The 25,722-nt window shown below is 46.4% G+C and overlaps 1 protein-coding gene and 1 long non-coding RNA gene across 4 annotated transcripts in view; one reads left to right on the top strand and one right to left on the bottom strand.

Annotated features, from left to right (window-relative positions):
* The window catches only part of LOC137449128 (monocarboxylate transporter 2-like), a 48,225-nt gene that overhangs the window by 3,082 nt on the left and 19,421 nt on the right, over nt 1-25,722 (top strand). Inside the window, exons 2-3 of one of the 3 annotated variants that reach the window (XM_068154318.1) lie at nt 2,320-2,575; nt 2,818-3,075. In XM_068154318.1, coding sequence (XP_068010419.1) covers nt 2,859-3,075 — 217 coding nt within the window. In that variant the 5' untranslated portion in view covers nt 2,320-2,575; nt 2,818-2,858. Of the gene's footprint in view, nt 1-2,319; nt 2,576-2,817; nt 3,076-14,091; nt 14,133-14,575; nt 14,832-24,801; nt 25,485-25,722 lie in introns of those variants that run through there. The other 2 variants (XM_068154317.1, XM_068154319.1) reach the window with 2 other exon arrangements.
* Nucleotides 16,836-18,475, bottom strand: LOC137449160 (uncharacterized). Its single transcript, XR_010989323.1, has 3 exons — nt 18,392-18,475; nt 18,105-18,213; nt 16,836-17,284 (listed from the first exon to the last, which is right to left on the bottom strand). It is a non-coding gene; the product is annotated as an uncharacterized lncRNA (long non-coding RNA).

Consider the following 25,722-nt stretch of genomic DNA (forward strand, 5'->3'; position numbering starts at 1 on the left):
GGATGGACTGCCCAAGGAGGTGGTGGAGTCACCATCACTGGAGGTCTCTAAGAAAAGATTGGATGTAGCACTTGATGTCATGGTTTAGGTGATGTCGTGTTAGGCCATAGGCTGGACTTGATGATCTCAGAGACTTTTCCAGCCTCAATAATGCTGTGATTCTGATTCTGTGACTTCCACACATGCTGGATGGGTTTGTTATCCAGAGCAGAGCCCTGGCTGCACAGCTCCTACCTTAGACTTGTAGGCATGTGGCCACCTCCAAATGTGAACAATAGTTGCGTCTGCTTGGACTTGCCTGTGCAGAGGCACCTGTATAATGCCAGACCAGCAGTGGAATAAACTGGCTTTAATTTGCAGGGAGATCAGGCAAAAGGACTTCTTCCACACCTTGCCTTCATTTTCCAGTGAGGATCCTGGGCTATAAATGCCAATGAATCCTTGTGTAGATGTCAGTAGAGCAAAGCTTGCAGCCAAGCATGCAGTGCAATTTCTGTGTGCCGTTAGACTGGATACGACCACTAGTCCTCCTCGCCCACCACAGCGGTAGTGGATGCCAATAGATAAATGAGACTGAAGTCTGACGATCCTTCTCCATTGTAACCTCTCACACTCTGAGGGCCCCCAGAACAACCAGTGATACCTTTGCAACACTGAACATGAGCATACCTAGCTTCTCTTAAGTAAAATGTGACTGGAGCTGAATAGTGTCAGCCTTGTATGACTGTGAGGAAGGGTTGTGATAGGAGGAAAAAAACAACAGCTATCTTCAGGAGAAATTGAAAACTTTCATAGGGGGCTTCCTGAACTCATCTCTCTGTTTCCTGATGTATTTGGAAATCTCATCCAAAAGCAATATTGTCCTTGGGTGGGGCTGTTTCCCCTTTCACCACCTTTAGTTGCCACTGAAATGATGGACATGAGTAACCAGAGGAAGGTTGGTTCTCTTTTCCCAGGGTCCTTGTTAAGGAGAAGAGAAAGATACAGCTTCTTTACTTAGGTGAAGTGAAGGCTAAGAGGGATAAGATTGCTCTCAGAAAAACCATCAGGGGATAACACCAGGGAAGGGGAGAAAGTCTTTGAGCTCTATAACACCATCACTAAAACCCCATTATAAAACAGAAGTGGATAAACTTAGGTTAGATGGTGATTAACAAGAAATGGAAGGCTCTGGGACAACACCTTCATGAGAAAAGCAGGGAGTAAATGTCTAGGGCAGTTTGAGACTTTTAATCCCAGAGCTCATAATGATGGTGTTCTTGAGCTGTCTTTCAACTCTTTGTCTTAATGCTGTACATTCAATTCCCAGTCTTTGATGAGGGCTGGGGGCAGGGGTGGACAGCATGCTGCTGAGGTTGGAGAGGAGATAAAGCATCCCTACTGTGTATGCAACATTTGTTTGGACATAGGACAAGCTTGAAGCTTGTAGAATAAGGGCCTCATATCTGTGCTATCACTTAACAGCTGTAAAAGTGAATGAAAGCAAGCATGAAACCAGGAGTGTACCTGTAGGCACATCACAATAATGGGGTTTTCTCTACTGTTCTAGTCATGTCCTCCTACTTGCAGTTTGAATCCAAACTGCATCTCTGAAGGGGCAATGGAATCCCAAACAGATGCAAATTACACTTGATTTTCTTCCTAAGGTGTTTTTAAATTCTTTTCTCAGGATAAGCAAAAATTCCTCTCTCACCAGTTAGTTGACTACTACCTCTGACCTTCAGCAAATTGTGTCTAACTAATACCTGGGCCTGCTCCTTCCCATGAGCTCTGATGATGCCCTTTCCTATCAGCCCTCTTGCTTTTAAGTTTGCCATATATGAGGGCAATAAACCACCTTTTATCCACAAAGATGCAGGTGCACCTACCGGGCATCATTTCCTGTAGGACCTACTCCCCTACCCTCTGGTTGAATGCCTTGACCCTGAGAGGAGACTTGTGGATTAATTCCTGAGAGACATTTAGGTTTTCCCTTTCTTTAATTTTTATTTTTTTTAAATGATTTTTACTCTCATTTTATTTCAGTGGCCAGGAGAAAATGGAAGGAATGCAAATGTGTGAATGCCCTCTTTGATCTGTGCTGTTCCTAAGCATAATCTGCTAACCTGGCAGGCACGAGGCACAAGAGGAATTGCTGCCCCTAAGTAGGGAGAAACTTCAGCCACTTTGCAAGCTTTTGCTCACAGTTTGCTCGTTGGCTTGGGGGAAGCAAGTGGCCGAGAGAGCCTCCTCCCTGTGCACAAGGGGGCAGCTAGATGAAATCACTGCGGGGGCTGATCACCTGCTGCCCACGTAATGGGGAATTTTTCTTTCAAGCAGAGATCATCTGAAATCAGGAGGTTCTATCCACGTCTGAAAACCACACAATGAAAAGCTTACCCTAAAACTGGTATGACTGGGGCACCTGCTTCTCTCTGGAGCCACAGGCTGAGCAGCTGTGACAAGGACAACCTACAGAAGCCATCTCCTGAGGTGAGACACTGCTGGCTGGATGCTGAAGAGAAAATGGAGACATTAACTTCAGCTCTGGATGAGGTGCATCTCTGAACACAGAAGCTGTGGGACTGTTTTGAGGGTGTGTATTTAAAACACAGGTGGAAGGGCTGAACAGGGTTATTGGAGAGGGAAGGGTGATTTGGGCTGTGTTAGAATTGAACAATAAAACTGTTAACAGCCAGCAAAAGGCCAAAGCTGTAAGACCTGGGTGATCCTCTGTATCACTAATTTTTGGGGTTTTTACTGATACAATCACTGATACACTGATAGAAGCTGGTATAATCAGCATTCTGTAAAACACACGTATCCTTTGTTCTGCAGGACACTGGGAAGTGTTTTATGCTCTGAAATCTGGATTGACCATGTCTCCTCCAGTCTCTTCAGACCTGGGCTATGTACCCCCTGATGGTGGATGGGGTTGGGCAGTGGTGTTTGGAGCTTCCATCTCAGTTGGGTTTGCATATACCTTTCCTAAGGCTTTCACAATCTACTTTAAAGAGCTCCAGGCTGTTTACAGCATCTCCTACAGCCAGATTGCCTGGATAACATCCATCATGTGTGCTACCACCTATGGAGGAGGTAAGTGAAGCAAGACTGTATCTTTCTTTTAAAAAAAGAAGTCTGATCTCTACAGCACAAGGGGAGGGAAGAATACATCTCCTTGAGAAAGTTCTTGGAAAACTCTAACTGCAAGCTTGTCTCTCTGTTTTCTGATGATGCACCTTGACAGAATAGAGAAAACTAACTTTTGCACTCATGATTGTAGAGAAGATGCTGGAAACTCAAAAGCTGAAATGTTGCTGATGAGCAGGCATGGCTTACTTGCATGTAAATGTTGAGGTAGTATGCAAATATGGTTTTAAATATTCCCTAAGTCTGTTGCTAAAATCTCACTGTCAGTCATTTTTAAGGGCTTAGATCAATCTCTGCAGAATCTTTCTGAAAGGACAAATGTGTAGGCTGCTTACTTCAAAGTAAAACATTCACTGAGTACTTGCATCCCAGCTGCAAAAGTTGCTGTTGTGGGAAGGTCCTGCTTTGTCCTCACAATGAAATCACCAAGTGGGTATTCTCAGAGGGATGTTTACCCCAGATACTGATGCGAGGTATCAATCTGCCACTTTGATCTGAGGAGCTGGTGTGTATCTTGCTGTTAATGGTTAGTAGAGGATCATCTAGCTTTGAGGTGGCTGGTGCCTTCTAGACGAGGCTGCTGGAGGTTGTTGCTGGGCTCTTAGCAGAGCCTGGGTGGTTCTTAGCTTGTTTTGCAACGGTGCAACGTAAAAGGATTAACACTTAAGAACATGAGGATAGCCACATGGACTCACATCTACCTCAGCATGTATTCTTTCTGAAACAAAGGTCAGTGGCACAGACTTTGTGACAGACTATTACAAACAAGTCACAGATAGAGGGATCTCAGTATCCCCTTGCCTTCAGGACAGTGCAGTTTGGAGGCTCCCTGGGTCACACACCACAAATGCCAGGGTACGCCCTGTGCACACATGGCATGCACATTCATCTGATGTACTTTAGGAACTGGTTTTTCGTGGCAGCAACAAAAGAGCTGTTTTGTCATCTGGTATGGGATGGATTAAGGTGAAAGGAGAAAATTTGTGTAAGGCTCACCTGGCACTTGGGACAGTGATACACGTCATTCTGTCTGTGCTCTGAGCACTGCCTGTGATGCCGTGGGCAAGCCTGTGTCTTTACTCTTTTGACAGCTCATGCCTGATGTTATTGAGCATGTAATTCCCAAGATGACTCTGTGCCTTGGAAAACTGGCACAGGAACAAGCGACTTCTTACTTACCGATTCAAATCCAGCCCTTGCCAAAGGAGAGTGAAGGCTCCTGCTGCCACCAAGCCAGCAGCTGGTCTCAACCCTTTCCCAGTGGGGGTAGGTGGGCAGGTACCAATGTCACTAATCCACCTGGGCTGACTGGCATGCTCAGAGTTTGGGATCTACATAACAAGGGAAGTATGAGAGATGAGTTCCCTGCTTTCAGAAAGCCTTTTCAGGACTGTCTTGAGCTGATCAGCCAGGCAGAGAGGAGGCTTCATCATGTGCTTTGGGCTCTGCAGTCTCTGTTGCAGATGGACAGAAAGATTCACTTCCAAGGTTATTAAATCAGCAGCTCTCCTGAGCATCTATTTCCCCTTGAAACAATGAATGTGTATGCATTGTCTCGTTTGACTGGTGGTTTCATGTTGGGGGCTGAGAAGGACTAATATAGTCTGAACAAGAGACAGAGGAGAGGTTCAGGCTGTGGGGGTTCCTAGAAAGCTCATTTCCTCAGGGCCCTCTGAAAATAGGATGTCTGAGGCACAGACCTAAACATGTCTCAGTCTGATTCTGATTCTCATTTTCCACATTCCCTGAGCTGGGGCACTCAACACTTGGATAAAGATACAGAAGAGGAGTACAGCAAAGAAATTGCTGTCAGTGGTCTTGATGGGGGGGAAGAAGTTGGTAAAGCATGAACCTTGTGGTTTTCATCATTGATCTTCCCACTTTTAAATACAGACTTTTGTGAAATGTTATTGCTGCAGGGCTGTGGTTCCAACCTACAGCCACATGGGCAAATGTCTGCCTTTCTGTGGCAAGTGGCAACAGGAGGGGGTCAGTGTAAGCAGGGGAATACAAGATGCTGTGGAGCAGGATGACTTTTCCTTTTCAGTGTTGAATTTACTTTCACACAGACTTTGTGCTAAGAATTTAGTTCTGGTGTGGCATCACAAGAATTTAGTTCTAGTCCTGGCATCACAAACACCTGTGCCCATCTCTGCAAGACCACCTTCCCTCTCTAGGGGTTGGGGCACCATCCCTGGAGGTGTTTAAGCCCAGGCTGGATGAGGCTCTGTCCAGCCTGATCTAGTGTGGGGTGTCCCTGCCCATGGCAGGGGGGTTGGAACTAGATGATCCTTGTGGTCCCTTCCAACCCTGACTGATACTATGATCTGTCCCATAGTGTGTTAGCTGTTGCTCTTCACCTCACTTAGTTTTTAAATCACTATGGCATCTGGGTTAATAAGTAAACAAAGAAATATTGAAACGTAAGTCTGTGGAAGAGTCCCTGTGTTCTTATCATAGACTCTTCTAGAGTGAAGGAAGATCAATTATCTCCTCTGTTCTTGCAAATGATAAATAATTCTAAACATTTCCCTGTCATGTTCTCATCTTTCAGTTGTTGTTTCCAGTAAATGGTGCTGACATCTCCATAGATCTGAGAGCAGCAGCATGCTAATAGTAATAGAAGAGGGAATGGCAATAATAACAGATTTAGGAGTTTCATCTCAGGGAATAAATATCTTTGAGTGCATAAGTAATTGAATACTCAGTTTGATCTTCCTTTCAGCTACAGCAGCATAAATCTGGGGCAGTTCTGTAGCAGCCAGTGAAGCTGCATGCTGTGTTTGAGGGAGGAGGAAAGCACCAGCAAAGCCTGGCCAGAGTGGTTGAGGGCAGGCAGGGGATCCCTTCAAGGAGGACTTTACCTTTAAATTCCAACTTCAGCTTTACACTATTCAGAAATGCTACAGCTAACTGTGCAGACAGTAGTCAGGACAGCAAGTGTTTCTGTGCAATAGAGTAATTAAAGAGAGAAAAGACTTCAACTAACATTGAATGTAGTTTCTGAGTGAAACTTTGGCTGTGCTGATGTTAGCAGGAACTTTGCTGTCACCTTTAGTAGAGGATTTCCTCTTTCAGCTGCAAAGTTTGATCTGCTGATCTAGAGCATTAGAAGCCTGGCAAATGTCAGCTCCAAGCATGGGAAAAGGGGGCTGAGAACTGAATGAAATTTAAGAAATTAATTCTCTGACTGTGAAGAGTGGGTTTCACAAAGAGTGTGAAGTGGAGTGCCTTATAAACATGATCTAGATAACAGGTGCGTCTTCGATGCTTTTCTTATGAAGAGCCATTTCTGTGGCACTTACAGAGCTCTTGGGAAGATCAGGTGGTAAACCCAGGATTACATCAGGCTTGAGCAAATACTACACTTGGACCCAAAATTTCCTCTTTTGGTCTTGTGTGGTAATGTGGAAATGCTGTGGCAAATGTTCAACAAGCTCCTAAAGAACAATCTGTGTTAGACCTTGAAAGTTAATACTGAAGCATTGCACCTGAGTTGCTGCACAATGGTCAGCCAGAACGGCAAAGCAACACAGAAAATGCTGGCAGAGGAGCCTGAGTTTACCTCCAGTACTATTGTGTATTGCATCACCCTGTGTGAAGGGCATAGAGGGCTTATAGCCTTGAATGATGTCATATGCTGCTATCCACACCATGTGATGCACCAACTAATCTCTTCCCTTGTTTCATTTGGTTTCTTGTTTCCCTGCATTTGGAAGGTAATGAAGGAGCTTGCTGGGTTTCCCCCACCCTATGGAGAAGAAAGGTTGCTGACTTGATCCTGCTTCCTACTCACTCTCTTGCAGTGTCTAGCAGCCTCATTGGTGACAAGTGTGCTGTGAGATAAGATCTTTGCTAACCAGGTTCCATTTCACTGAAATGAGTAAGGAAACTCACAAGAATATTGCCATCAGAAGCCACAGACCACCTGTGGGCTCAGTGGAGGTGAGTCCAAGCCTACAGGCTTGGGCTGCAGTATGTGGTGGATACATCCACTAGCCATAAATTCTTTCCATATTTGCAGGCTGTGTTCTTGTGGAGATTGGCTAAATTTACATTCAGGGTGAAGAAATATAGTTAAGTAGCATGAATAGAATAGAATAGACCAGGTTGGAAGAGACCTTCAAGATCATCACATCCAACCCATCATCCAACACCATCTAATCAACTAAACCATGGCACCAAGCACCCCATCAAGTCTCCTCCTAAACACCTCCAAGGATGGTGACTCCACCACCTCCCCCGGCAGCACATTCCAATGGGCAATCACTCTCTATGAAGAATTTCTTCCTAACATCTTGGGACTGTGTCCTCTTGTTCTGGCACTGGTTGCCTGGGAGAAGAGACCAACCTCTGCCTGTCTACAACCTCCCTTCAGGTAGTTGTAGAAAGCAAAGAGGTCTCCCCTGAGCCTCCTCTTCTCCAGGCTAAGCAACCCTAACTCCCTCGGCCTCTCCTCATACAGCTTGTGCTCCAAACCCCTCACCAAGTGGCTGAGGAGATCTCTAACTACTTCCTCCTGGATCACAGGGAAACGATACTGCTCTCTGCCTCTATCTGCCTGCTCAGGAGGCCAGTTGTCTAGAAGACATTCTGTCTTGCTACTAAAAATCGAGGCAAAGAAGGTGTTAAGTACCTCTGCTTTTTCCTCATCTTTTGCTACCATGTTTCCATCTGCGTCCACTAAAGAGTGGAGGTTGTCCTTGCCTCTCCCCTTGCTATTAATTAAGAAGACAGGTCTTCACATGGAATATGTGTTGGGGTAACCCAAGGCATGGACAAACACTGCCCTTGGAAAAACATTCCAGGGATTTAAGTAGTTGCTGCCTTTTTTAGTAGGTTGTCATCACTTCACATCTGAGTGAAGAGGTGTGCAGGATCACACAAAGAGTTGTTATTTTTTTTAAAGTAGAACTGGGACTATAAAGTGATTTTAAGTAAGTTGGCTGAAAGTGGCAGAAGATGCTCTGGGGTGGAGCAAACCACTGACTCTCTCCCCAGTGTCTCTGGTAGGATCAGCTCCTCCGTGAGAGTAGCGGAGATTTGCAGGATGTTGCCTGTGTGACACAGTTTGTACTTACCAGGACTTCCCATCCATGACAGAGCAGAAGTGTAGGTCCTTTATTTTTTGGGTGTATGTACTTTTGCTTCAGAATATGTGCAAGTAGGCAAAATAGGTGAGGCAAACTGGAGCAAGGTGGGGTCTAGTACTGATTTTACTTTGACAACACTAAAGTACTTCTAGTCTCTACATCTGTTTACCTTGAGCAGAAAGAGTATGAACTCGTTATCCCATGGTAAAGCTCCACAGCAAGGAAAACAAGGCCTGAGCCTGTGAGTGGAGAACCACAGGGTGGGAAGGCAAAGGTTTCCCTCTGCACACACTCTCCTTCAGTAGAGTCCCATTTACATTCAGTACAAATGAAAGAGTGACCACTCTGCTCTGGCTAATGTGTGATTACACCTTCAACACAACCTTATGCCCCAGCTGTTTGTTTGCCTGTGTTTGTGTGCTCAATCTGAAATGCCACCAGGCTCTGAATTCAGCACTGGGTTTTTTTTGGGAAAAACCCCCACAATATTTGTCCCATTTTTTAGTCATTCAGGGCTTGGCACAGCCAGGCTTCTGCAATAAAAGTTAATAAATTCGTGATGCATCTTTGAGTACTTCAACTATGTTGTTTTTTCCCTTTCTATGCAGTCATTTTCCAAATATGACAGAGGAAGATCCTACTGGGATTAAAATGTAAATGAGATGAAGATGCAATAGCAGAGGAATAATTTGTTTTAATTCCCCAGTGAAAACATTCCAGTTATTAGATTTAGATTAATTGTAGCCATCTTTTCACCAACACAAATGTTTTGGTTTGGGCTGCTGATTAAACTCCTGCAGCAGGGGAAGAACAAAAGAAGTGATGTCACTGCTTAGTTTATTTTATCATCTCCAGGAAACCAGCACATTCAGCAGCAATGCTTCATGCACCTGGCTGGCTTGACAGAATGGAGCCAGGGCTGGAGTCATCTAAGAGATTTGCTGGCTCTGGAGCGAGTTATTTCATGTTATACGAATCCCTCCACCTGCCTGGCCTCTGTGCTATTAGTACTGGGGTTCAGCAAATAGTAGCTTTAACATTTCATAACTTTCTGGTTTGACCTCTCTTTGACCCCTTTGTAAAACATTACTCAGTGGAGAGCAGAGCCATGAGGCTCTGTCAGTGTCCCAGGTGGTTCTGAGCAGTGTCAGCACTGATATCCCTTGGCTCAATGTGGTGCCATTCAGCTGCCCAGGTGCACTGACACATGGGGCTGGTGGCACTGCCCACAGCAAACATCTCACGCAGCAGTGAAGAGGCTGTTTGGAAATTCAAGGTCCTCCCAAAAAAAGCCACAGGGATGCCAACTGACCACCCTTGGCCCAAGTCTCCCAGTTGGAATGTTATTGGGTGCTGCCTGCATGCCTCCCACTGCTCAGCAACCCAGGAGCTGTTGGACAGAGTTGGGTTCCCTTTAATTAAAATCTCGGGCATGAAAATATTAGTGGTAAATCCCTGAATGCTGGCAGTCTTGTGGTTAAACACTGAGGAATGTGTTGTATCAGCTTGGTCCTGCTCAGCAGTGAGGAGAGCGTGGCAGGGCCAAGGGCAACTCTGTACTCAACTAGAAAGGGAACTATTGATCTCTAAGTTTGCATTTCATGATTACATCTGGTTAGGGTCCAGAGCCAAGAATTTGCTAAATTCAGACCTTTTCCCAAGTAATAATCTATATTAGTGTGGAAAAAGTTAAGAATGTTATTAGGAACATAAATGTGTGTGCCCAGTTTTGGAGGCCAGGGATATCATTCTGAAGATGGATTGCACTGAGGACAGTAACAGTATCACAACCTGAGCCATGGGGTCCTGCCTTTTGGGTTTGTGGGCAGTTCCTACTTATAACCTCACCCATTGATTCAGAAGCTCTGTTTTAACTGGACTGGATTTCACTGCTGGTGCTTTTTATGAGCAAGTGGAAGATGACAATGGAATAGTTTTGAGAAATGCAGGTAAGCCATGGAAGTGAGGTTCACAGCTGGTTTAAAGCAGTGCAGTTACTTTTTTTAGGTGCTCACGTACCCAGTGCTGCTTTCATGCAGCAGAGCTAAGTGAGAATCGATTTTTATTATTTATTTGTTTATTTTAACATGGAAGCAATTTCTAAAGCCTTTAATTGACTTTCAAAGACTCACTGAAGGAAAAAAAACACTGTTGGGGTTATAGAGTTGCAGCTCCTAACTCGGGCTGCAACAAAATGCCTTGCATAAAAGGCTTTGAACAAAATTCTTTCCAAATACCAAAGTCCACTGAGAATAAATAGAAAAGCTTTCCACTCTCAGGGGAGCCCAGGTTGTGGGGTTTTCTTTCTCTTAAGGAAAAAATAAAAACACTCAGCTAGTCACTTCTTTTTTTTTAATGACCTTATATTTTCACTATGAAGGTGATGAGGCACTGGAACAGGTTGTGTTGCCCAGAGAAGTTGTGGTTGCTCCATTTCTGGAAGTGTTCAAGGACAGGTGGGATGGAGCTTAGAGTAACCTGGTCTAGTGGAGGGTGTTTCTGCCCATGGCAGGGGGGTGGAACTAGATTATCTTTAAGGTCCCTTCCAACCCAAACCATTCTACGATTTTAAATATTGTTCATCAAGCCTTGGGCTTCAATAAGTGAAGGACTTTGTCTGAAAAATCATGGCTTAAAATATCTCAGGGAACTGCCAGAGAAAACTTTGCAGAGGACGGAAAATGGGCCCTTCTGGGGCTTGGAGAAGAGTTTCAGATTCTGCCTTGCTCCTGGCCTCATTTCCCACTTTGCCCCTATTCTTTCAACAGCTCTGGAGTGGAGCACTGGGAATACAATAGCAGCCACTTATTTACATGGAGGACTGCGATAGAGAAATGAATCATTTGAAAAGGTATTTTGCAATTTTAATTAATTTTGTTGCCGCTTGCCAGCAAATTAAAAAACCTGCCCTCCAGGAAGCGTCTGCTGTCTGCGGATGAGTAAGCGGAGCCCAGCCTCGGGGGGAGCCTGTGCTCCTAGAATGAAGGGGGAGCACTCACATGGGCAGCTAATGTGAGATGAGCCCAAGTCTCCCCAAATTGCTAGGAAGTCCTTTTTGACCTAGTGAGCCCAGGGTTTGTTTTTTTTTACTGGCAGTCCCACCCTCTGCCCTCAGGCTGTCACGCTTTGCTTCTGAGCATCTCTTCAGAGCAGCAACACAAAGGCAAAGATTAATTGTTCTCAGGCATCTTTAGAAGTCATTTGTTTGCACCTAATGTCTCCTGCTCAACTGTTTTCCTGCTACGCTCTTGAGTCTGCCACCAGTTTGTGTGAATGTTTACCCAGAAGATGTCACGCTAGGGTTTGCTGCAGAGGGTGCTCTTTAACGTATTTAATATTCTGCAGAAGAAAACTCCCCTTTTCCATCTGAGGTCATGGCTGGAGTTGCACCTGTGTCTTCATCCCTCTACTCTAGGGAGTTTCCATCTGCCCTCCCTTCCATACTGCTGCTAAGAATGTGCCCAAGTTCACCCTCAGGTGTGTTTATTTACATTTGGTGTAATCTTTGATTTTGGCAGGACACACAAACCAGCTGCTGAATCAAACTTTATTCCCACTTATTAGAAAACCTCCCCAAATCCAGACCCTCATCCCTCCGTAGCAGCCCTGCCTGCTTGGCCATTCCCTTGTTCAGCTGCAGATGGGGTTTTCATACTGGAAAGACTTTTAATTGTCTCCTGTGCTGGCAGATGGCCTGCAGGACTTGGTGCATGCAAGACTGTACATTGTACAAGTGAGGCAGTAAAAGCAGGTGTCCTTATACAGCCCATAAAGCATGTCTGGGCTGTGCCAAAACAAAACTCTCCAGGTCATCACACTGTGACCCTGCACCTGAGAGTAAAGTTCTTCTGGTCATTTTGAGTTTACTCAGTTTTATAGGAAGAAAGAAATAGTAGCAATAAAACATCTTACAGTTGTGTTGTAAAGAGCTCTTTAAAGCTCTAGATTAACTGTAGTGGGAAGGTCACTGAGCAAAGCCCCAATTTCCACCCCTATCTCCATTATTGCTTAATTGGTTTTGCAAAAAAAACCCCAAATGATGTGGTTTACAGTAACCCAGAGGCTGTTTTGGGAGCACTGGAGGGAAGGTGGAAATACAGGGGAGAGGAGCTCCTTCTGGTTTCACCAGAGACTAACATATTTGTACCTGAACTGAAAGTGGTACCACTGTTAAAACTGTGTTAATTCAAAACTAGAGAAGCTGCAGCCTGGCCTTTGTCTCTGCATCCCTTGGGGAGGGAAGAGCTGTGTGCAGACACAGAAGGGTGTGAGATGGGACAGTGGCAAAACTCTGCAAAGCCCCTTGTCACTTCTTTCTGGACTGTCTGGGAAGGTCTCCCAGCATGCCCAAGCAGAAGGTGCAGGCAGTAAGGGACCTCCCATCTCAGGCTGAGTGGGATGGGGAGAGTCCACTGCTCTCTGCAACATCACCACATGGGTGACATTTGGCTTAAAAAGTAGGAAAGCTATGACACTCAGGGACATGGCTTAGTGGTGGATGTGGCAGTGCTGGGTTAATGGCTGGACTTGATGATCAGGCTGCACCAGGGGAGGTTTAGGATGGATGTTAGGAAGAAGTTCTACACAGAGAGAGTGATTGCCCATTGAAATGGGCTGCCCGGGGAGGTGGTGGAGTCTCCATCATTGGAGGTGTTCAGGAGGAGACTTGATGCGGTGCTTGGTGCCATGGTTTAGTTTAGGTGGGTTGGACTGGTTGATGGATTGGACACAATGATCTTGAAGGTCTCTTCCAACCTGGTCTATTCTATTCTATTCTATTCTATTCTATTCTATTCTATTCTATTCTATTCTATTCTATTCTATTCTATTCTATTCTATTCTATTCTATTCTATTCTATTCTATTCTTCTATCTTAAAGGTCTCTTCCAACCTATGTGCTTCTATGATTTGATACAGATATGGACTACAGCAGTGTTTTATTGCAGATTGTAAACCCACACACCTTATAAGGGTGACTTGGTTTTTGAGTGTTGTCTTTTTTTGACAGCTTTATAGGGAAGATGTGGTCTGAGCCTTAACACCACAGAAAATCCAAGTGGGAATGGAAGCTCTGCTTAGTGGAACTGGGAAGAAAGGGCCATATCTGCAGTACAGGCCATGGAACTGATTCACAGGAAAAATATCTTTTGCAGAATGATTCACAAAATTTGCCTCCATCATACCCCAATCTTCATGGGGGGAAAAAGGTCTCCCTCTCTCGGGAAGCAGAGTTGGAGGTGGAAAAGTGCTGACACCTGTCACCTCCATATGAATTTCCCCAAAACTGGGGCCAGGAAGGCATGTGGCTGAATTCCTCCAAGACCTGGTGGCCTTGAAATCCTCCACGGGCTGTTCCTTAAGGTGGTGGTGGTGGGGGGGGAAGGTTGAGTAAGATGCATATTTGGTAGGAAAACTGCAACTTTTCAGCAAGAGCAAACATTGTCAGCATTTCCCCAAATGTAATTCCACACATAGCAAGTGGAATACACAGTGAGTTGGTGAACATGAACAGCGGGTATGGGGAGAGGAGGGCAGTCTGCAGCTTGGTAAGATGGAGAGAAGAGCTGGGATGCTGGTGAGAAGAGCTGGGATGCTGGTGGAAGCAGGAAGGGATAAAATCAATTTCCACAGAAAGAGGTGAGGGTGTTTTAATTGAGGCCTGCGGGATGGCTGGGTGTTGCTGCTGCTGCCCCCCGCAGTGCCTCGGCTTGACGGGAGGCAAGGAGGAACAAGGGGGGAAAGGTAAAAAGCAGGAAAGCCGGTGAAGGCTGGAGGGGGTTTGGACTGTGTTCCCGTGTGCGGGGCGGGACGGTCGGTTGCGCATAGGGCGGTGCTGGCGGCTTCCTAGCCCCGGCTGGTCCTGGAGGCTGCGGGGGGGTCAGTGGCCAGTCCGGGTCCGCGCTCCCGCAGGTGGGTACTGCCCTGCGGGGTGTCCCTCGGGTGTCCAGGGGTGCTGCGGTCTAGCCCGCCTCGCAGAGGGGTCCGGGGGGTCGGGCACGGGTCGGTGCTCCGGGTCGGAGCCGCCGGTTCTAGTCTCACCCACGTGCGCCTTTCGGCCCCGGGTCACTCAGACTCCAGCCCCACAGCCGGAGGCGCTGACACGCGTAGCTAACGTTCTTTGCATTAAATGCCAGCGCAATGCCCCTTACTGGTGTTTGGACATCGGGTGGGACATTCCGGTCTAGATATTTATAGAAGTCAGGACCAGGCTGGAGCTGCGCTGGGGTGATACTGTTACTGCACGCTGGGGGTCTGGGAGAGCGGCAGCTCTGGAACTGACTCTATACCTTTGCATTTCGTTGTGCAGATTAGGGAGTCCGGGGGGAGCAGCATCTGACTCTGCACTTTTGCAGTTTGTGTTTCAGGGCTTCCCTGGCTCGCACAGCCCGGCCATGCCACCTCCAGCTAACGCCGGGCAAGCCCCAGGCCCGCCTGACGGTGGATGGGGCTGGGCGGTGGTCTTCGGTGCTTTTGTGTCTATTGGCTTTGCCTACGCCTTCCCCAAAGGCTTAGCCATCTTCTACAAAGAAATCCAGGATTTCTTTGGCACGTCCTATAGCGAGATCGCGTGGATCTCCTCCATCATGCTGGCCACGACGTACGGTGCAGGTGAGTAACCCTGTGCCAGCCCCTGCTGCATGGTGTGTGTGAAAAGCAGAAATAAGACAGAAATCTCTGCTCCAAGCCAACCAGCCCAGAGCAAAAGCAGCAGTGTTTTATTTTCTGAGCGTGTTTCCAATCTTGTGTGGGGAAACAAGTCATATGTGGAGCCTGAAGGGGCTAAAGGGCAGCTGCTCAGAGGGAAATTGGTGTTGGTTGGGATTTTTAACAAGCCTGATGCCTTCAGAATTTGTCACTGTGTTCAGTGGGTGCAGGCACTTTCTGACCCCTTTGGGTACCTTCTGGGCCTGTGGGGGACTCCAGATGCCTTTGCAAATGCAGTCTGTGAGTGAGCAATTGGTGCTGACCATTTTATTTCCAGCTGCTAGGCTTTCAGAACCTTTGCTGCTTGCCAAAAGAGGGCTCAAGTCACTAACATAGGTGCAGAATTATGCAAAAGCTTTAATAAAGGGGTGTGGTGTCTGTGCACCAGAGCCTGAGGTGCTTGATGTGCCCCATGGCTTGCACCCCTTCCCCTGCCACACTGCCAGCTCTTGGCTGTGTCAGAGATTTTATCTGGCACCACAAACAAACTGTGGCCTTGCCCCTGTCACACAGCACCTCCACCCCACCTCACACACCCCTCAAAGCCGACAGCACCAGCCCTGTTCTTTGCAGCCAAGTGGCAAGGGGCCAGGCAAGACACTGGTGTCCTCCTGCCTTGCTTTGACACAAGTTGGAAACTTTCTACCTGAGAGGCTGTGAGGTACCAGAATACCCCAGACCTGGATCTTGCTGAAGGTAGCAGTGGTGGTCCCCTGCACCAAAATCAGAAGATTACCTGTGAAATCTTTCCATGGGCTTCAGTGCTCTGAGAAGAGGCTGGTGTGAAATAGCTGGGTCTGGAGTTCAGCCAAAGGTAGAACATGGAGTAGAGCAATAAATGAAGTAGCTGCTTGTTTATTGTGGCAGCTTATAATTACAGCAAAGAAATCACCACAGTCAGTCATTCTTGTCAGTAGCAAAGCAGTGCATATAACTTTGATTATATTTTAGTTTTTTAATGATTTTGATATCACTTTCATGACTCAGTGAAAAATCTTGGGCTGTCTTTGATTAAACCTGCAATGGGAGGTAGACAGGAACTATGCTCTCTAATTGCAGGAAACTTAAATATTTATCCTGGTTATTAAAGCACTTCTAAAATATTCTTTATTTTTAGAAAGGGATTATTTTTTTCCCCTTAATAATGTACTGTAGTGCTTTTTTGGAGAGCACAGTTGGTAATGGAATCACAGAATCAACCAGATTGGAAAAGACCTTTGAGGTCACCAAGTCCAGCCTATCACCCAACACCATCCAATCAACTAAACCATGGCACCGAGTGCCTCATCCACATCTTCCCCTACTCAAATTTGGATCTGCTGCCCATGTACTAGGACCAGAGAACCTCTCATGGTAGACCAGGGCAGCTCTCCTGCTGGAACAACTTTCTCTTCTCTTTACTGAGCTTTGTAACTCATGCACTCGTGCCTGTAGAACAAAAGGTTTCCATCTCATACTCCTACTGTCTCCATACTCACACAGGAGAGTCCACAGGACTCATTGTGGCATGGACTGTTCTTGTTGAGCTGTAGAGAAGTTCAACTCTGCCAGCTGTGCCCATTGGCTCCTCTTCAGCCCAGCAGTGTCCTAGCTTCACACAGCCTGCTCTCAGAAACAAGCCCCCTCCCCTCCCCCCCTCCCCCAGATGGGTAGGAAAACAGCCCCCAAAAACCCCTCTGGGTTGAGATAAAAAGTTTACTGAGATGATACTACTGTACCTTAGCAGAAGGTGTGTGGGTTTTTTGTTTATTGAACTTAATAGTGGCCCATCCAAATCATGTTTGGGTTTGTCAATAAATTATCTAATATCCAAGAGGAGTGGAACATCCTGAAAGCAGCCACATTAAGCATCTAGCAATCACTAAAAGCCAACAATTCATATTTTAATGTAATTTTAATATCCATTCTTTCTTAACAGCACTGGTTTCACAGCCTGCCCCTTTTCCACCCCATTTTCTCCCTTTTTCCCCTCAAACCCAGAGCACCTGAGCTCTGTTGGAGTCTCCTCCCACCTCAAGTGTGGCCACTTGGTCCTCCCCACCCACTCCCCTATTTAATCCCCTCCAGGAAAGGCTGAAACTCTAAGCTGAGCCCATCTGGGCTGAGGGATCCTCCTCTCATCACTGGTGAGTGCCCTTGGTGCACACTGGGTGATGGTGGTGGTGACAGCAAAGGCCGGGGGGCCTGGTGGCCCCCCGGTTGTTAGGGCCATGATTGATGACTACTCCAATATCATCCACGGGTGCTGGCTGGGCCTCCTTGCTGGGGCTGAGCCCCACTGTGTGGTATCTTGGCTGGTTGAGGGTCTTTCCCATGGCTCTGAAGTGGATGCAATAATGGTGGTGGTGGAGCAGGAGCTGTTTAGGCACATATTTTGAGACATTTATTTAGAAGAGAATAGAATAGAATTAGCCAGGTTGGAAGAGACCTTTGAGATCATCTAGTCCAACCTGTCATCCAACACCATCTAATCAACTAAACCATGGCACCAAGCACCCCATCCAGTCTCTTAGAATCATAGAATCAATAAAGTTGGAAAAGACCTCAAAAATCATCAAGTCCAACCTGTCACCCAAGACCTCATGACTACTAAACCATGGCACCAAGTGCCACATCCAGTTCCCTCTTGAACACTTCCAGGGATGGTGACTCCACCACCCATTCCAATGCCTAACAATTCTCTCTGTGAAGAACTTTCTCCTCAGCTGGAGTCTCAACATCCCCTGATGCAGCTTGAGACTGTGTCCTCTTGTTCTGGTAGTAAAGATATTTTGTAAAGATTTATAAAGTGGAAGCGATGTTTGAATTGGGGCCCATCTTAAACTACTTTATTGCAAAGGTTTGGTCCTACAGACCAAGGGCTGAATTCCTGTCTGAGAATACACAAAGGGAGCACTTTAAGGGCAAAACCCCTTTAGAAAGAGAAATCCTCCACTTAAGCCAGTGCCGTTGTCCCCAGACACCCTCTTGGCCTTCCTCATGGGATGCTGAGCCCAAGCCCTGGAAAGTGCTCTGGTTTGGGGATAGATTTCCATTGTGATTTGTTATTAAATCTAGGGGAAAGCACTTCTGTCTCAGTCCCAGTAATGCAAATAAGCAGTGTGCCTTTGGTACATTCAGGTGCCTTCCCATTGCCTGTCCTGTACTGCTGCAGTAAATACACTGAGGTAGTTCTACCTGTAGGTTGGAGGCTTCCTGGGTATCTTTGTGGGTTGTTGCCAGCTCTGCTTTGTCTTCTAATAAAAACCTGTCCTTCATCCTCTGTTATAAAAGAGATGCTTCATGCCTGAATGTGAACAAGCAAGGAACACGCTCTGAAGATTAATCTGACACTTGTTAGCCCCTGGGGTTCCTCACAGGATTGTAGATAGGGGGCTTGAGCCACTTGGTGCTGGAGCAGGTGAAATGCTGCTCTGATCCCCTCTGCCTTTTCTGTTTGCAAATTTTCCAGCCCACACTGTTACCTTTCTCTCCAAGTGTTCAAGCCGGTGCTGTGAGCCGCACATGTGGGATGTGGTAGTGAGCTGCATACGTGGGGTGCTGTAGTGAGCTGGTATCCCAATTAACTGAGTGTCTCCTACCTTTTTTGCAAGGGGCTTTAACTTTACCTTCCCTGAGGCTATTGTATGGTAATAGGGGAGATGATACAACTGGGCACACTTAGACTTGATTGCAGGCAATTGTACCTTTGTACCTTCCCACCTGCCTTGCTCAGAGTTATGTCCATATAATAGTGCTCCCCTCCTCTGCTCTTAAATGAGATTTATGATTGTTTGATCATCTCTGAGATGCTGAATTGATCAGTGGCTGCAAACAGGGCTGTGATGGGAGTTTGCAGAACATGGAGCAAATGAAACACACATGCCCAAGAGCCTATTTAACACATCTAATTTGATTGACTGGGTATTTAATGCCAGAGTGGGTTTGACTTATGAATGACTTCGATCATTTGGAAGCTGTCATTAAAGGAACGAGACACTGGTTCCCATGAGCTGCCAAAGCCTTGCTCTGCTGCTGTGCCACTCAGAGCTGTTAGGATGCTTGAGCAGCAAAGCTTGATTTGCTTTGCTGAGAAACTAGAGTAGTTTAATGCTGGGTTTTTATTAACCTTTTCTGAAAAAAAGGAAATTCTCAAAATGCCAAAGAATGCACTGGGTGGGAAGGGGACCTCTAGAGGTCTAGTCTAACTCCTGCAGTAAGCAGGGTCATCCCTAACTAGATCAGGGTGCTCAGAGCCCCATCAAGCCTGACCTTGAATGTTTCCAGGCATGAGGCCTCTATCACCTTCCTAGGCAACCTGTTCCAGTATTCCACCATCCTCATAGTAAAGAAGTCACAGAAAAGCTTTCAACTGAGTCCGCGGTAACTTGTCGAGTGACTAAACCAGCTAGTTATTGCCATTCCTTCCTTTCCCAGTGACAGTAAATGGCCGTGACTTAAGAAAGTGGCCACATAGATAAAAAGCTTTTCTCAAGATCACACACACCCTTGGTGTCAGGGAAAAGCTGTAGCATTGATGTCCCTGGTGTTTGTCCATATCTCTGGGCTGTGCTGTGGCTCTCAGAGACAGGACTCTGGGCATCAAGGCTGGCATCTGAGCATGGGGATGCTCCCCAGGAAGACTGACCTGGCTGGCCAGCTTGGCTTCCTGCGTCCCCAGGAGCTGGGGGCATCTGTGCTGCCCGACACCTTAATGGGATGTGGAGGGTCTGATGCTCTCACTGAGGCTTGCAAACATCCTCAGGGAACAGCCCCTTGTGTTCTTGGCATGCTCATTGGTGTGGGGACTTGTTCTGAAGCTGTGCTGCTCCCTGTGCAACAGAGCTTATGTTTGCATCTCGTAAATAATGCAAATGAAGAGTGCTTTCTGAAAATGCTCCTGCGAACTAACCCAAGTCTCCCCTGGAGTAGCTCTGTTAACTTTGACAGCATGGAGGCAGATTTACAGGGACCACCTGAGGCTTTGTCTTGTAGCACCGGAGCAGTGCCATTTTTTTTCAGACTAAGGCTGAAAAATCAGCAACTGGCACTGTTTCTGCCCTTCACTTTTTGCTTAATTCCCCATGGAAACTGTTTTACACCAGCCGAGGCTCTGGCAATATATATTGCAGAAGTTTTAATGTGTCTTATCCCCCAGTTTCTTAATCTCAACTAGGTTGCAGAAAACAATTCTGTCACTATAATACAAGTAGTAAAACAGATTAGTGTGCAGTAAAGTGTATAGCCTAGACTTTATGATAGGGTACTTGTAGTTCTTGCCAGTGTTCATGTTCAGCAATTCCATGTTTCCAGTTGCAGAGGGCCAGCTGGGAGGTTGGTGAATGAAGAGCACAAGGGAACATTGCTTCTCTATGACCAAATCCTGAAGGGTGAAACCCTATCAATCTGATGAAAAAGGATTTCTGTTTTGCAAAGTTTCTACTTTTTTAGTTGTTTAGTTTTAGTTTGGTTTTAGTGTTTTGTTTTCATGGGCAAAGACCTAATTCCTTACCCCAAAATGAGAACAGTATTATGGAGCAGAGCCTACTGGCTGTGAAGAAAAGGAGCCAGCCTCTGTCCACAAGGGAGTAGGAGAGATGCTGTCATTCTTTCTGTAAGGTTTCTTCAGCTGCAGCTCAGCTCCCAGGTGTCAGGCTCTGGGGGTGATGTGGACATGCCACATTGTCGCAATGTGGAGCATCCCAGGACATCTGTTGTGTTGCTGTGCCCCTTGGCAGGGTTTCCTTTTGCAGGCTGTTACCCTGGATTTTGCTGTGCCAACACAAGACCAAGGTTCCCATGGTCTTGCCTCATGTGCAGGGGTGAGTTTTGTACAGGGAGATAATCTTAAACAATATAATTGCAAATTCTTTGACCTTCACACCTCCTGGCTTGGACTGTGCTTCTATGTTGTGTTCACAACATGAAACTGAGCTGCCTTTCTCCTACTTTTGAGGGTGACACATTTCAAGCCACATATGGTTCCCCAGGGATGACCATTACCCAGGGAAAGCAGGAGGCAGCTGAGCTCCTGGGAAAGAAAAGATAAGCAATATTAATTTGCCTGTAATTTAGTTGCCCTATTAAGCATTGAGGGTAGCAGCCAAACATTCTAAAAATATGAAATACTGATGCCACTAATTTAATAGCAGTAATGTTCTTGTAGCTGTTACAATCTCCTCCAGGGCTACAGGGGAGGTAAGGATTGTGGCAAGAAGTAATGTCTTTTATTATGGCCAACTGTTAGAGCTTGAATGATGAGCTGGCTTTCTGGCACGTGTGCCAGAAGAGAGAGGATAATTTAATACCTAGGATGTGTCTCTTTTTCAGTTGTGTTTCCTTTTTTATGGTGACTGTGTGGCCAAAATGCCCCTTTTGTTGTAATGAAACAACAGAAGTCATCTGAGTGAGACAGAGAATCCAGATCCTGACACAGAGTCATTTCAGCTGATCAGCCTGAACAGCTGGGGCTAGAGCAGGAGACATCTGACCTTTGCTTTTCCTCCTCATTTCAAAGGGTATCACTCTTTCTGAGTTGCTGAGCTGCTAAACCTTGTGTGTTTGTATGCAGTTTGTAGATGTAAACATGTGCTGCTTCTCTTGCCTTTTAATGCATACAAAGCTAAGCTGCCTCAGGACCATACAGTGTTTTTATGCAGGATGTTGTGCCCTGGTGTCTCAGTCTCACCGTATGCTGCTGTAATACTCCCCCCTCCAAATCTCCAGGCTGCTGTTCTCACACATCCAAATTTCTGTTAAAATTGGGGAATCACCTCCTGTTTAGCAAAGAGAGTGGCTGAGCGCTGTCTTTTGCAAACACAAGAAGAATGAGAGCATTTCTGAAGTGAAAACTTCCTCCTGAAGCCAAACAGTATTTATTACTCTTGCTGTTTATTGTTTCATAATTTGGATGAAATGGCTGAAGATTTCATTCTGGAGGTGCTCCACAGTTGAGCCTTTTCTCCAAAGAAGCTTTCTCCCAGAGCTTGTAACTGCTTCATAGAGCATCTGCTAAAGCAGCAGAGGAGAGATTGGGAAGTTGAAAGTCGACCATTGACCTTGAACATTTAATCCAAAATTTTATAGCTGTATTTTATTACACTGCTAGCATGATAAATTGCAGTGACAGGTTTAGAAAGCACCTTACAACATGCAGTGGCATAAAGCTATATTAATAATGAGTTTGATTCTACAGTTTTTAACTTAATCAAAACTGCCAAAATTCTCTTATGGTCTGGTAAAAGCTTCATCAACATCTTCTTTTCTTCCAGATGACCTCACCCAGGGCTCTTCACCCATTCCAAGTGTTGTGAAGTGCAACATCACTTAAAAGGGGAAACTGAGGCATCGGGAGGGAGGGATGAGGGGTTTTCAAGGACAAGCAGCAGGTGGGTGACAGAATCTAGGTCAGGCCTCAGAATGTGCAAGCTCTCTGCAAGCCAGCTTTGGTTCAGCTATTGCCTGGTGGACCAGAAGTGCCAGGGCAGGACTTGCCCTGATTGGGTGGAGGTTTTGCCTGCTGAAAACTTGGTGACAGAGGTGCTTGGTAAAACCAAGTGTTGTGCATTGCCCAGCATTTTGCAGTAGATTTTCTGTGTGTGGAGTCCCAGCTGGCTGGACATCCCCCTCACTGCAGGAGGAGGGCTGTTTACATGAGAGCAGATCACTGCTGTGGAGCTGCCAACAGGGCTGTTGTCCAAACTATCATGGAATCCTGGAATGGTTTGTGTTGGAATGGAACTTAATCATCTAGTTCCACCCCCCTTGCCATGGGCAGGGACACCTTCCAGCAGATCAGACTGCTCAAAGCCCCATCCAACCTGGCCTTTAAGAAACAGTCTCTCGAAGGCACAAGTCCTTTTGCAGATGGCATGCTCACATGCTGTTGCTGCTGTTTTCATCCCCTGCTGCTGAGAAATGAGCTGCCACAGCATGTGCAGGGGCTTTTTTTTGCTCTTTTAGAAACCCAGAGCCCCAAGTCTGTGAGTTCCTACACGAGTGGCTTCACTCTTAAAAAGCAAAGAGGTTATCCTTGCATACCATGCTTGAGTGGCTGCTCTATGGGCTTCCCATCATTTCCTGTAATGTGGGCTTAGCAGAGAAATAAAAATGTCAGTACTTGGGCATGGTTTGCATTCAGAGATGCTCAGCCCTTACAGAAGCAGTGCAGATCTGCAGCATGCAGTAGGCTGCTTGCTGGTCCCTCCAGAAAATCCAGCACCACTGTCCTCTGGGTTCTGTGCTGTGTGTGACCACTCTGTGAGATGCCTCAAGTTACCTGAGGATGTCCAAAGGGGCATGAATGTCTCCTCATCAGCCCTTACTACTGACCAAGGGTTACAAGAGGAGGGCAGGACAGGGCTATTTGCAGTAATGCATCGTGCATCTCCCTATAGATGTGCTTACTGCATTGGCTCAACAAAAAATCTCAGGTAGGCTCACTGATAAGATTTCCCTAGGCATATTCTTTTCCACCTGGATATTTTGTGTAGGGCTGATACAAAAGCAATATCTCTGCTCATCCCACAGTAGGTATCCAGCATCCTGCCACCATGGCCAAAGCCCAGGCAGCTTTACCCTGCGTACCTGTGGCTCAGCTACCTCATGCCAGACTTCACCCTTTCACTTATAATCATCACCTCTTGGAGTCTTACCAAGAGCCAATCAGCCTCCCCTTGTCATTGAAACAAGACCTCTTCCCACACTGGGGCAACCTCTGGGGTAGCAGCACCATTATGGTTGGGGGTTTTGTTAAGAAAGCCAGGTGAGGAATGATTTGATTTCTGTAATGGATGGCACTGCAGATTCATATACTTCTCCTGACTCTCAGAGAGCACTCAAGCCCTGCAAGGTCACCACATGTGTGCTTATATATTTATTTATTTTTTAAATAGCCCTGTTCTACTTAAGAGGGATAATGGCACCATAGGTTTGGGTGAAATATTTCTGTGTTCATGGACTTGGTCACAAAGCTTTATCATTTTGCCCTTCATTGGAGCCAGCAAGGTCACCAAGCAGCAGTAATAGAGATGTGATAGACTGTATAAAACCCAAGATTAATAAGAACTAGGAAGAAGAAAGCAAAGAGTTTTGATTGGGAGGTTGTTAATGCTTCATGGGCAGGTGTTAAGTCCAGGAATAAGTTATAATCTGCTCCTGCAAGTGAAGTTCAAACATGTGAAAGCTCCTTCCCTGGTCAATGCAGTACAAGTTCTGTGTGCTGCTGTGGGAAGGGAGTGGAGAGCATTGACGTCGACCTCTCTTGCAGCATTGCAGCTTTTCTGCCCCGGGTGGTTTTCCAGTGTGATTGGTCACTTGGTCAATTTATTCAGGGCTTCCAGGAGGTGGACAAAAGCCTTCGAAGAGCATGCCCAGGCAGTGGTAAATTTGCTTGTTGAGCAGTGTGTTCAGACTGCTAACAATGGGCTCCTGGTCTCAGAGAGTGTAGATGATTAAGGGAGTAGAACATCTTCTGTATGAGAAGAGACTGAGGGAGCTGGGGCTCTTTTGCTTGGAGAAGAGGAGCCTGAGAGGTGACCTCATCAATGTTTATAAATATGTAAAGGGTGGGTTCTGAGAGGATGGAGCCAGGCTCTGCTGGGAGGTGCCCAGTGACAAGACAAAGGGCAATGGGTGGAAGTTGAGGCATAGGAAGCTTCACGTAGATGTGGGGAAAGTTTTTTTTCACAGTGAGGGTGACAGAGCAGTGGAACAGGCTGCCCAGGGAGGTTGTGGAGTCTCCCTCTCTGGAGATATTCAAGGTTCATGTATTCCTGTGTGATCTGGTGTAGGTGATCCTGCTCTGGCAGGGGGGTTAGACTATAGATGATCTTTCGAGGTCCCTTCCAGCCCCTGAAATTCTGTGATTCTGTGATGTTTCAGCCATGCAGGGAACTCATGTTCTGCAGTCAGGCTTCAACTGACAGAAGGAATGAAAGTCTGTGGTCCTGCCAAGCAAAAGGTTAGCTTAAAAAAAAAAATATCTTAGAAAGAAAGTCAAGAAACACGAAGTCATGACCTTCTGCAGCTGTGATCTGCTGTGTGGGTAGGATCCAAGCCAGCAGCCTGGGGAAACAGCTGAGCACAGGCAGCTGGGTGCTTAGCACCTGCAACGCCATCCTCTTGCAGGAGCAGTTATTTAATTGCCTAAATATGAAGTGACATGAAGGACCTTGGCTCCAGCCCCAGATTTGGAGCCACTGGCCTGTGGCTCCTCTGTGTGCCACAGGAGCAGCACTTGTCAGCTGTGTGGCCTGGAAACTGAAATGCCACAGCACTGATCAGATAAGATTGCTGGGCAGGGAAGAGGACACTTTGTCTTTATGAAGCTTGGGCCTCCTCTGCTTTGGTTTTCTCTCTCTGTTTTTTTAACTTTAGGGTGCTGCTGTGGCAAATGCACCTCTTTCTGATGAGGGGATCACGGTTCCTGGCTTCCCAACAATGTGCCTGGTGGGTGCAGCGGAGGGAGGGCTGCCACAACTTGGTTTCATTTACACCCAACTGCCCTCTCAGCTGGGTGTGGTGCCAATTCTGCCCAAGAGATCCAGCAACAACCATAGAGCCTGGATTGACGACCAGGTAAAATGAGTCCAGTCTCTTACATGTGTGGCTTATGCTTCTCATGGAGGCTGTGCTGAAACTGTAGCCATTGCCCTCTTCATGTACAGATCATTTTCCTCATCTGTGAGAAAGAATGAGAGGCAGCTATTGGTGACTGGGTGGTTATGGGAGCTTATATTGCATGTGCTGGACTTCAGCCTGCTTGTGTAAAAAGGATTATTTGCAGTGTAAGGTAATACTAACAGAAGGCAGTTTA

The sequence above is a fragment of the Melanerpes formicivorus genome, unplaced genomic scaffold (assembly GCF_026170545.1).
Source record: "Melanerpes formicivorus ecotype bairdi unplaced genomic scaffold, bMelFor1.0.p_v2 SCAF_28, whole genome shotgun sequence".
NCBI classification, from domain to species: Eukaryota; Metazoa; Chordata; class Aves; order Piciformes; family Picidae; genus Melanerpes; species Melanerpes formicivorus.